The sequence below is a fragment of the Seriola dumerili genome, unplaced genomic scaffold (assembly GCF_002260705.1).
Source record: "Seriola dumerili isolate Sdu_G_001 unplaced genomic scaffold, Sdu_1.0 BDQW01000538.1, whole genome shotgun sequence".
Classification (NCBI taxonomy): Eukaryota; Metazoa; Chordata; class Actinopteri; order Carangiformes; family Carangidae; genus Seriola; species Seriola dumerili.
In genome coordinates, this window is record NW_019174793.1 from 442509 (window position 1) to 455150 (window position 12642).

Consider the following 12642-nt stretch of genomic DNA (forward strand, 5'->3'; position numbering starts at 1 on the left):
GGTAACAACAGCCATAGCCAGGGGCGACAGCGATGATGCCGTCACTTCCTCCTCCCCCCGCAGACCCTCCCCGTACCGCCTCTCATGTCCCAAGGAAAAGGAAGAGAAAGAGGAGGAAATAGAGGAGGAAGGAATTATTCAAGAAGAAGAAAGGATTGAGAAGGAGGAGGAGGAGGAAGAGGAGGTGGTGGAGTGTGAGGGGGATGATGAAGATGATGATGATGAGGATGATGGCAGCAGCGATGCCAGTGTGTTAGTAGTGCCCTACCCAGAGCTGGTACCTGTGGTCTTCTTCTGCCTCAAGCAGACAACCTGTCCTCGCAGCCTGTGCATCCGCATGGTCTCCAGCCCATATCCTTTTCAAACTGTGAATGATGGCGGCGTGAGTTTGCTCGTCTTTTAATATGTGAATCCATCATACTTTAATCATTCAGCATCTCTCCATTTCCAGGCTATAAAGAAAACATTAACAGAGCCCTATTTCTCTCACAAGTTTAATTTTCCATTAGGAGGGGATGGATTCAGCTGTGAATCAACACAAACCCTGAGGTTTGGATGTTTCATCTCACCCGATAAGTTCCCTTCTCAAGTGCGACACATTTCAATGATTATTTGTGAGAAAAAGGGCACTGTTTAAAATTTGTACTTCCCTTGGTGAAGCTGTCCCGCTCTGTTGTCACATGACGTGTGTGTGTGTGTGTGTGTGTGTGTGTGTGTGTGTGTGTGTGTGTGTGTGTGTGTGTGTGGTGCAGCAGGAAGCTGGATCTAAGTCCAGATGTTTACAAGTATAGATAACATAAAGTTCCAGATGTGCAGATACTTTTGTGTCTAGTTTTTCCGCCTCACATTCTGTCCCAGACACGTTTCATATTTCTGAAACAGATGCAGCAGGAGTGTGTTCAAGGTGCCCCCCTCTCCTCAGAGCATACTCGTTTAGGGGGAAATTTGCATAGATAATTGGTGAAAACATGTCAACATAAAGGCCGATTATGTATTCCACCGCATTCACTAATGTCAAGCAGTTTGTGAAGGTCAGTTTTGTGTGGCTTTACCTTTATTCTACAGAGATCTACGTGACATTAGATGGAGGTTTAACTGCGGTCAAAGTATCACCTGTTTTCTAAACTTGACCTCCCAGAAATCCCAACTCTGAGAGATCTGTCCCCAAGTGTAATGAGGTGTAATGACTTAGTAGAAGCTAATTCAAAACAAATTTAGTTACAAGTAACTTCCCTTCCCGCCTGTTTAACAGATATGATATTACACACCTCCACCTTTTATTTATTGTTGATTACGAATTAACATTTGCATTTTGGAAATGAGTTTCTTACTGGAGTAAGAGTTTTGAGGCCTTTCCTGTGACCAGAACTGCAAAGATATAGATTTGGTTTGTGTTTGGTAAGAAACTGATTCTTCAGTGAGGACCCAGATCAAGAGGAGATCCAGGGACACTTGTGTGTATCACTCAGTACTGTAGGTGTTAAAGCTCCTGGCGACTGTTTACGAGGTTTCCTATGATCTTGGCTGCGAAAGACTTGTCATCCTTAATCTGCAGGGCGCACGTCTTTGCATTGCATTTTTATTTTTTTTTTGGTAGTGTTTGTGCGTTCTGTCTGGAGTTGTAGCTGCGCCTGTATAAGAAATGACAGGAGTGCCAGATACAGGACAAGCAGTACTCTGTGTTAGCTGCCCCCCAGGTTCAGCAGACACTGCTTATCGAGCCTCTTAAGAGCAACACTTACAGTGAGGTGATGTGTGACTCACACTCAAACTCCCCAAACACAGAGTTGGTATATCTGTAAGTAGTAACGCCTCTGAGTGTAAGGAGTGAGAATGAGAGTGTGGAAAGGCAGAGATATGACTGACTGACTGACTGAAATTCACTCTGAGGTGAAGATAGAGGGAGGGGGGGGGCGTTAGGTAAACAACAGAGACGGGGGAACGAAGAGGAAAGTGAAGCTGTGAGAAAGAGACAGACAGAATGCAAGGATGGAGAGAAACAAAGGGAAGGAGGAGGAAAGGTGTACTGATGGTTACGTCAGTAGACGGTGTCACATGATATGATGAGAGGGATGTAAAGGTCGGAGAAGGAATCCAGCAAATATAGTACGGACGTGTGTTTGTGTGTATTTACGGCTGCAGTTTAGTATGCATATGAGTGTGTGTGTGTGTGTGTGTGTGTGTGTGTGTAACTGCCATGATTGTTTTTGGTGTGTTTGTCCGTAAGTATGGGACATGGGCATGTAGTCAGCTGACATAAGTGATTTCTGAGCCAGGCAGCCTGGATGAGATGGAAAGAAATGTTCTGTTTGTGCTTTCTTACCTTTCCATTAAGCAGCCGTCACATCAGCCTCTGCCTGCGCCTGACACAAATGTATAATCAACTGGAGAGAGAGAGAGAGAGAGAGAGCGAGAGAGAGCGAGAGAGGCAGGACAAATAGAGTGGAAAGGGAAAAAAGAGTTGCTTAGCAGGCAAGTCATCCATTCAGATACTAAATGAAATGTGCTCCTAAGGAAAATCTCTTAAGTCGGAGAAAAAAACACTCAGCTTTGTCTGTGTTTTTTTTATCCTCCGTCTTTAATTCTGTCTCTGTGTCAGTCTTGCTCTCCTCTCTCCCGCTGTGGGTTTCTGTCTCTTTTACAAGTATCCCAGCGCCGTCTCCTGTGTTACCTTAAAACAAAAAGCTCACGAGTGAATTAAGCATAAATTTTCTCCACCAGGCTGAGCTCCTGTGTCATGCATAGACCGACTGCCAGGAACAAACAGGTTCTGTTACAGTCCTGTGGCGCAGCTGTGGCACAGAGATTTATATATATATATATATATATATATATATATGTATGTCAAAGAGCTAAGAGTATCGGTTGTTCATCTGGACTCTTCTCAGAAACACGAGAAGCAGCTCATGCCGCTCATGTAGAGGCAACATTTGTTTCACGATATTTCAGACTTGCTCTGCAGCACAGGAGCTACGCCAAGTTGAGAGAAAAAAAGACTTTGGGCCTTTGGGTCATATGTAATGCTGAGTCGCCTCCTGACTGTTTGACAAAGCAGTTGTCTCAGTTGTTGAATTTTTCCCACTGAAATGGTAGAAATCTGTCCATGCTAGCTGTGTTGCTCATTCATTTCCTTTTCTCTTGAGGCACCCGTTTAAACTTCCTTTTGTTCCTAGGTTATAGCTATGTTTTCATGTCAGTGCTGACATGACATGCTTACAGGCTTAAGTTAGCTTGTTTGTGTAAGAGTTAGCAGGCTATATCTTGCCATGCAAATCATTTCTAACATTTTCAAATGGTATTACTGTTGTGGCGCCGCTGTCACAAACACTGGATGGCTTTCTGTTTTCCTCAGGGCCAAGCATGGATCCCAGTTAGAAGTAGAAACCCTTCTCTCAGTCTCATGATAAAGGCAGAGTAAAGCACCAGGTTGTATTGATAAGTATGCACGTGTCTCATTGATCCACTAGAGATAATGTCTCGGGTCCTGGAGCTCTTTCCTAGTGAGGTTCACTCTAGTTTTACCTCAGTTTCTATCACTCTCCCTCTTCGCTTCTTTGCCTCCTCAAACAATGGAGTTTCCACAGTTACTCTGGTTGTTCCACCGTCCGCCCTTTCTGCTACCTGGGGAAAGCTACAGGTAGCACTGCTATCCTCTTCCTGTTTTGGGTTGCACAACGTCAGAATCATCATTCAATCATTTTTCCCGGGCAGACTGGCAGACAGGATTGCACAGTGGAAGTGACGCTTATAGGGAACCAATCTGGACGCTGATGGTGTCATTATTCTCTCGCCATTACGTCGTGCGATCAGCATTTACATCATAATGATAAGTTCAAGCAAAGACTCAGACTGACAAAGTACAACTTAGACTACTCAAACTTAACAAGAAATGATTATAGAGTGCTCTGCTGTGGAAAGTGTTAAAAGATATGGTTAATAGATGTGACTAATATCCAGCTTTAAGAGGTCTTAAAAAGGTCTTACAAACCTTCAGTCAGGATAACCTAAACTGTGTAACACACAGCTGCTGGTTTTCACTTCACCATGTCTCAGCATTCAATCAAATCACTGTTACTGAATGAGAAGAAATATGAGTGAATATAGAGGTGTGTGTGTGTGTGTGTTGTGTGTAGTTGTGTGAGTGTGTCCTTGTTATTTCCCTAAAATGAAAAGGCTTGTATGGACGACGTCCACTTTCTGACGTTGTGAGTTCAGATTGAGAGGTGCAGTAAGTTGATCCGCAAGTGAAACCGTCTTTGTGTGTATGAATACATTCAGTCCGCTCCCAGAGTGTGTGTGTGTGTGTGTGTGTGTGTGTGTGTGTGTGTGTGGGCTATTGGCAAAATTTTGGAAGAAGACATAGTGAAAGAAAGAAATCCTCTAATCTACCTTGAATATTATGCAAAGAATGAGGGAATGAATAATGAATGAATGAAGAGATAACAAAGAAAATGGAAAAGGAAAATAATTAACACATATGCGACTGTCTAAAATTATAACAACACATTTCAGAATTGTTAGGGAATGTTTTAAAGAAAGTATACTGTAAGTTCAGTCTGGGCTTCATTTGCATAGTTATGTCTATTGTTAGTATCAGTTCTTATCACATTTTACTCAAATAAAAGACCTGGGGAAGCAGCGAGTCACTGCATTCATTATTGACACAAGTTATTTACCTGTGGCCAAGATGGCAAGTGGTTAAACATTTAACTGCGGTTCCACTTCTTAATGAATAATGTAGAAAACAAAATTGCAGTTCTGTTTAAAATGTCTATGGCCATGTTAGTGACCAGACGGAAATTGGTAGGTAAAGTGTAATTACATCAACGGCGGTCACAATTCAAATAGAATAAGAAGTAAAAAGTTTACATCACAAATGGAAGAGCCTCTGTGCTGTGAATCGTACATTTTGAGCTGCACATTTCTCTTCAGTCTGTAGCCACTAACAGGCAGACAGGTGAGGTGGAGAGAAGTCGTGTCGCTGCAGTGATACAGGCGGGAACTGAAAATTTAACTCAGCAGCTGAGTGATCTGCAGTGACCTGGGAGCTCTCTACCAATCTCAAAGAGTGTAACTTGAAAGGAGTTTTATTTTTCACGGTAAAGGTAAAGTAGAAAAGATAGAGCTGAAGTTGAAGAGCTAATGGAAAGGAGAATGAAAGGGCTTGGAAAGGTGTTTCTAAAAAGAGATAACTAGGGTTAGAGTTTTAAGGCTTTCATATTTGCCAGTTGTCTGGGTTTAAGGTGTTCTGCAGGAGCTGCTGGCTCAGCTCCCCCCCTCCCTCCTCGTCTCTATCACTCTTCTTCACCCCCTTTCCTCCTAAACTGTAAATCATGTGTAGTTTTCACTGCATTAAATCATTTTGCAGATGCAGAGAGCGAGAGGCCGTCAGTGAGGCAGAGAGGGATGGCTGGCAGTCAACATTAGGAAAAAGGAATGCCTCTGGCAATCCGCAGTAATAGACAGATCAAACTTTTGTCACTCTGCACTTATTCCAAATCGCTGTCGGACATAATTTCTCCGTTTACCCTGGCAATCATTTGCACTCGACTTTTTTTGTTGCTCGATATGGTTAGTTGGCCTATGTGTTACCCGGCTGCTCGTCTTTGCTGTGATTACCAGGGCCTTTTTCTCTGTCATCCATATTAACGCACACCCAAAATGTCAATTTCACAGTTGAGAGAAAAGAAATACAAAAACAACCTGCCAGCCAAGAAATGCTTCTGAGAAACCACAGAGCTGTGGTACAGAGGGTGGATTTCACTGATTGAAGTACTTCTACATCAATTAGCATAGACTAAATATTATAGAAGCACTTCTCGATATAAAGATTAGCATAAGGTTTAATCAACACGTCTCTAGAAGAGAATAAACAAGAACTGAATATTGAAATGTTTATTAAGGAGTAGTTTATTGCAAGTAGTTTTTGAATTATGCTGCATAGTTTTAATTAGGTAACCCCAATAAACTGAAAACTCAGTGAACATTTTTCATTTATTTTTGTATTCTAAAATGTAAATTATAAACCAAAATGCTACGGTATTTGAAAATGATATGTACCAGAAGTGTGCTTTTATGCGTGTACTGTAGGAAAAGTACAGTAATGTTTGACCATCGATTCTGCAACATTCTTATCACAAGTCTTTTTCTAACTGCAGTTGTATCAGCTTCAACAAGAGCACTGCATAGACTCTTACATGTCATCTTATTTGATATGTTTCATGCCCTGCAAAATGAGATGTGCTATATCTCAAGTGTATATACTTAAAAAAATTCATATTAACAGCAGGAATGTTATTCTTTAAAAAATTCTGTTCTTTAAAAGACTGTGAAAGTTGTTAGTTCTGCTGATCCCACTGAGAATCAACACCCCTGTCTTCAGCTCTATCTAACAGTTGCTAATGTACCAATATGTCTTCATTAATAATAATTAATAATAGTCATAAGTCAGTGTTTTTATGTAGGCCTCCTTTCAGTAATATAATTAAATAACACAAAAAAGTACATAAAAAAATAAACATAAACACAAATATAAACATTTCAATACTTAATGTTGAAAACCTATTAGCTTTTAATTTGGAGGAACACTATATTTCCCTCTGAACTTTGCAAACGGAACTTTGAAAACTGTGCAGGATCACACACTATACATCATGGAGCGATTAGTATGTGGTTTAAAAATATATTTGTGGTGTTGATAGCTAATAACCACTTAAAATCATTTTTGAGAAGTGTGCTCTCACTCAGCCAGGATCTGTGGTTCTGCCACCGAAGCTCTGTACTGGAGTTGTACTGCTGGCCTCATGTTAAACGTCCTGTATTTGTCTTTTTGCCTTTTGGCCCTGATTTCTTGACTTTTTCGATATTTAGTTTTCTTCTCCAACCATTCTACCTCTCTGCCGTTCAGTGAAGTAACACACATTTATATCTTATGGACTGAAATACTGAAAGTGAGTCAGAGCGAAAGCCTTGGGAAATCAAAAATGTTAACGAAGCAAATGAAGCAAAGCCATGGCGTTGCTGACTTTGGTGTTGATTCTCAGTGTGATATGCAGCACTATACCAACAATCTCACTCTACATTAAGTCATTTGATCCAATATCCACATCTAAAAAAATTGTGTCTGATGGCGCTTTAAAAACCTTTTGTTTATATTAAAAACCTTTTTGCTGCTGAGGAAAAGTGGCATAAATAAAACCAGATTGTTTCCTCCAGGCACAATTTACAGCACTTGGCTTTTTGTATGTATCCACTTTGTTACAACCAAAATGTTATTTTATTGAATCTTACCCAAAGGCATTCATTCCTGCTGTATCATTGGGGAAAATGGTGGTTGGAGAGCACTTGTAAACAACAAATTCACTGAATTGAAGAACCACGACAAAGGCGGTTAAGAGAAATGCATTTGCCGGAACTGAGTTTTCCTTCTGAGTTTCCTCTTCCACACTGTGTTACACTTTCAAACCGAGGTTGCTGCCAGTAGTCTCACCATTCCTGTGAAATTGCTATTTGTTTTTTTGCTAAATTGTTTTCCCGTGGTGAATGGGCTGCAAAGTTGCATAAGAAATAAAACGTCAAGGCAAACATGTCACGGTGCGCGGTTCCTCTTCCTTACTTTTGTACAACAAAGCTGTTTTCCAACAGGGTGTACTGTCATTCTATCCACATCTGTGTGATGCCACTGACGCTGGGCTGAAAGTGAGGGTAGAGCTGTGAACACATCACGTTAACCAGCATCTCAGGCAGAGACACAGCCGAGTTCGTTGGCATAGAGAAGGGATAATAAGAACGGCATTGGGAGGGGGGAAGGGATTAATGGAGATCATTTCAAAGCCTGAGAGGTAAAATGCTGCTCTCAACATCTAAACTTGTACCTGCGGATTGGAGAGCAGGACAGACAGGAGGGAGATGTGTGGTGTGATAAAGAGAGAGAGACAGAGAGAGAGAGAGAGAGAGAGGAGCAGGCTGTGCAAAGAGGAGCAGAGCATGTGGAGTGAATATATATTTTGCTCCCAACCAAATCTGATGGCAAAGGAAGGTCAGATTAATAGCTTCCAATTCACTTTCAATCTCCCCTGGACCAACACATGTGGCCCTCTGTGCCACTGGCATTATTGCACACACACACACTATCACACAAACTCACATTCACAGATACACACACGCACACGCACACACACACACACACACACACACACACACACACACACACACACACACACACACACACACAACTTTCAAATCTAATGAATGGTTCCTGAAGAATAGCACAAGAGACACGTTTGATATTTTTGCTCATTGTTGCTCAAACCTGTTTGACCGGTCGATCCTGTATCCATCTGCTCATCCTAGAGATCCCTCCAATGAGCATCCCCTCGTTAAGCTCCCTGGTCATGTGACGCCATGTCCGGTTGCTGATTGGTTTGGCGGTTAGCAGCCGTTTAACGACCTCTGATGCGTGTAATGGGCTGTTAGGACAAGATTTTCCCACTTATTTTATATTGGTTTCATGTGTAGCGCATGCATACATTACATCACGATAACTGCGTTTTAATTAAAGGGGCGTCCGTGTGGAGGAGTGATCATATATATCAGGTCTGGTAATGGGTATCGTCTTGTGTTGACTTTTCCACTCCACCGCCGTGCGTGAAAGAAAATGAGATTCAGCTACATTTCATGCAAGATGAAAGTATTGTAATAATCACTGAACACAAGAGGATGGCTGTGAAATACCCTTTCTGGGATGTGATTGGATGACGATTGGATTGATGCAGCTAAACTGGTCTTCCTAGTGCGAGATGTCCGCTCAACAAAATCAGTTTTTAATTGCTAAATGAATTTCCTGCCAGTGACTGCAGGTGATAGCTTCAATAATGTCTAAAGGTACTTTTTGTGTGTGTTGTGCATAGCATGTGTAGGTTTGGAAACAGAGCCATGGTCGGGATAATGGTTACCACAATACACAACATAAGGACATCACATATCATACGATTAGCAGACTTTTGTGTATTTATCAACTGCATGGCTTTGGGTAGAAGCGCCGATTCAGGCATTCTGAGACACTGAAAAAAAGGTGGTGAGGTTGTTTGGAGAGGGTCATCCGTTATCTTAAGTAAGATGGTGCATTGTGTGTGTGTGTGTGTATATGGAGCTTCAGTGTGGGGAGTCTGCAGCCAGTAATCTTTGATGCAATGGTGATAATAATGTCAGTTTTCTTTTATTGTATTCTTAAATGCGTTTTCATACCACACAGTAAAGTGAAAGTGAAAGCTCTGGATTTTGGCTGTGTAACACGGGACCTGCAGACTCTGCCTGACTCTGTGTTTTTAGAGTTGTCTCAGATAGTAAAGTGTCTGTTGGGCTGTTTGTATTTAACGGCTGGCGTCGTGCTCCCATTTCAGGTAATTGCTGACATGTACCAAGGAGCTTGAAGGAGTCGGTTATTGTAATTGGTTGATTGTTTATTAGGATAGGTGCTTTTATTCTGAAGTTGTACCAGTTGACTGACCTCTCGACCCCCAGTCTATAGGTGCATTTATTTATTGATTAGCGATCAGTCCTGTGATTATGGTGTCGTCCGCATACCTCAGACTCCTAATGGAGGTTGATGTAGATCTGGTGTCGAGTCTGACAACTTCCATCCTGTCTTTTAAAAAAAAAAAAAATCCAGGATCCAGAGGCACAGTGGGATGTTAATGTTCACGTCCTGGAGTTTCCTGAACAGCTTGAGAGGGTTGATAATATTGAAATCAGGACTGAAATTGATGAGCAGAATTCTTGCACAGATATATTTGGATTCCAGATGTTGGAGGGGGAAGTGCCAGGTTGACTGCATCATCTGTGCATGATATGCAAATTGTAGTCGGTCCACCAGGGAGGGATGTGACTAATTTATTGTCAGGACTATGTGGGCAAATGCCATCACAGCACAATCTGAAAGAGCAGCAGCCTGATTGGCCGTACTTTTGTTTCTGTCATTTACCTACAACACATCTACTGTGTTTTTTTTCTGGGTAAATAATAAAATGATAGATGCTTTCTTCCATTTTCTTTTTGAAGAGTTGGCATTATGTTTTCTTGTTTGACACACACCTGTCTAGCTGTGGCGGGGCACCATATAGCATGACGTGCGCTTTGCTGCGGCTCTTGGCATAAATCTGTGCAGCCTCCGTCGGCTTTGCTTTTATTTGTTGGTTTTGTTTAATTCTGGAAGATCTGACTTTTTTTTTTTCCTTTCTTCTTCTTTTTTCCCCACAGAGATGTTTGTGTTTACATTGGGAGAACCATAACTCCCAACTTTATATGTGATGCCTCCTCCACGTCATGATGGCGGGTATTGCTGTAGAGCGGGGGGCATTAAAAAGCACTGCCCTCTCCATTTCTCATAAACAGCGATATGACTCCATACAGAAGAATGTGAATGGTGTATTCTCTACTTGTAACTGTACGGCTCTCTCCATATCCTCGGCCGTGAACTCCGGACAATGGACAGTGGATCAGACTGAGGCCATCCAAACCCCATCCACTGATCTGACATCCTGAAAGATGTGTATCATCGCTCTTCTCTGGCATTTTCAATTACACCTAACCTGAAGCCAGGGCCATTTATTGGCTGGAGTTAGGTTAGTGCAACATTAGTGTGTTTGTATTGTACTGAAACTTTGAGGAATGATGCCGTTCACTGCCGCACTCCAGCCATTAAAATGACACCGTCTGGATTTCCAGGGGGGGGGGGTACAATTGCTGCCAACAACTAAATAGCACATTTGCTATTGATTAACCTAAGCAAAGACTTCATTAGTCAGAGGAGATGACATGTTTACTGTCATCCTCCGTACTGTTGGAGTCTTATTGGGCCTTGTGCAAAACAGATTTCCTGCTGAACTCTCGCCCATGTCACAGTTGTAATGGACTAGCTTCTGTGCACAGGTTTCAGACTGACTGTCTGTGGGTTTCCAACTATACGTGAGCCTTCTCAGTGTGTCAGTGTGTGTGTGTGTGTGTGCAGTGCAGCGGTCAGTGTGTCTACCTATAGAAAAGGAGACGGGTTGCGGTTGTGTTGCCAGTGGGAATAGAGCTGACAGCTACTCTCCCTCTGTGGGACACTCCTGTCTCATAACTGGACATGCAGCATGGGCAAGGAGTAAACTTATTTATGAAGACATGTTGCAGTGGATGCTGCTGTAGCTGCCAACAGCCGGGATGGAAAAAGACATATTCTGTCTTCATCCCTTTGTTTCCTCTACATAATTACTGTTTCCATCCTCTCCAGTTTCTTCTGCACATCGTTTCTTTTTATTCTCCCTCTGCCTCTCACCGTCTTGACGTGTGTTTCTCTGGCTCTCTCCCATGCTCTCCCAGCCACAGCGCTTATGCTAATGCCGGTATTAATCATTATGCTAATGTGACTGTTAATCACTATGCTAATGTCACCGTACCTACCTGTCAAACTGGTGGAAAGGCTTCATACAAGGACCCGTCATTTCTTCTTATCATCTTTAAATCTTCCTCTGTCCCTTTATGTATTAAGTCACTCTTTTCGTTTTGTATCCACTACTTGTAAAATTTTATTTGATATTATTTTTAAGTATTCTTTTGTAAGCCTCATTTCTCCGTCTCCTTTCTCCCACCAGTCCAGTTATCTTCTGCTTCTTTTATCACTGTTGTTTTCAATCTCACCACGATTAAACTCAAACAATATCGCAGATATTCCTCTCCCCCTCTCCCTCCTCTGCGTCTCCTCCCTTTGAAATGTTTTCTGCCACATGTTGACAGAGCCGTGTGACACACACAGGGACTAGGCACCCACGAGGAAATCCCACTGATGCTGTGTGTGTGTGTGTGTGTGTGTGTGTGTGTGTGTGTGTGTGTGTGTGTGTGTGTGTGTGTGTGTGCGGCAGTATGTGTGTGTAGAGGAATATGTGTGTGACTCACACTTTTTTTCCCCCTCCATGCTTTTACATTCACTTTATGTGTGAGAGAATATGGGCATTCATGTTTGTCAGTATGTGCACTCATGCACGGTGATGTGTGTTTTGGTGTGTAAGTACTGCATATACATTTGCACTAGAGAGAGCGAGAGATAGTGTATGTGTGTTTTGTGTGTGTGTGTGTGTGTGTGTTACAAGTGATTGCTAGTGACAGCAGTCATCAGAAGCAGGCACCAGCACTCCCTGTGCATGCCAAGCTGAGAACAGTGGATCAAAAATGAGCAACAGAAATGTGTGTGTGTGTGTGTGTGTGTGTGTGTGTGTGTGTGTGTGTGTGTGTGTGTGTGTGTGTGTGTGTGTGTAAAATTCATAATTCTCACCAAACATACATGTCCACGGAATATTTGGTTAAACAGATTTTTACCGTCGACGTTCGGTCTCTCCATGTGTCTAGAAGTTCCTTTTTTCCTGCTGCAGGAAGACTCTACAGTTGTTGATCACAATTTACAGTAAACAAGGTCTAATTACAAAGAACATAGTTATGAAAATGTTTGCGATGATTAGAAGAGAAGAAGATGAGAGCTGTAGATAAAGGGAGATTGAATACAGATATGCTTCTTATTATGCGCTTGTGTAACGATGTCAGCTTAAAAAAAGTGCTGCATGTCGTATTTTCAAATTTCTGCTTCTATTGTGACACATAATATTTTAG

General features: G+C 42.1%; 1 protein-coding gene across 1 annotated transcript in view; it reads left to right on the forward strand.

Moving 5' to 3' along the window:
- The first annotated feature begins 322 nt into the window (after positions 1 to 322).
- Positions 323 to 12642, forward strand: part of LOC111235868 (voltage-dependent T-type calcium channel subunit alpha-1I-like) — a 177885-nt gene continuing 165565 nt past the window's right edge. The window contains exon 1 of the mRNA XM_022764438.1: positions 323 to 351. Within this exon, the coding sequence (XP_022620159.1) occupies positions 338 to 351 (14 nt within the window). The 5' untranslated portion in view covers positions 323 to 337. The remainder of the gene's footprint in view (positions 352 to 12642) is intronic.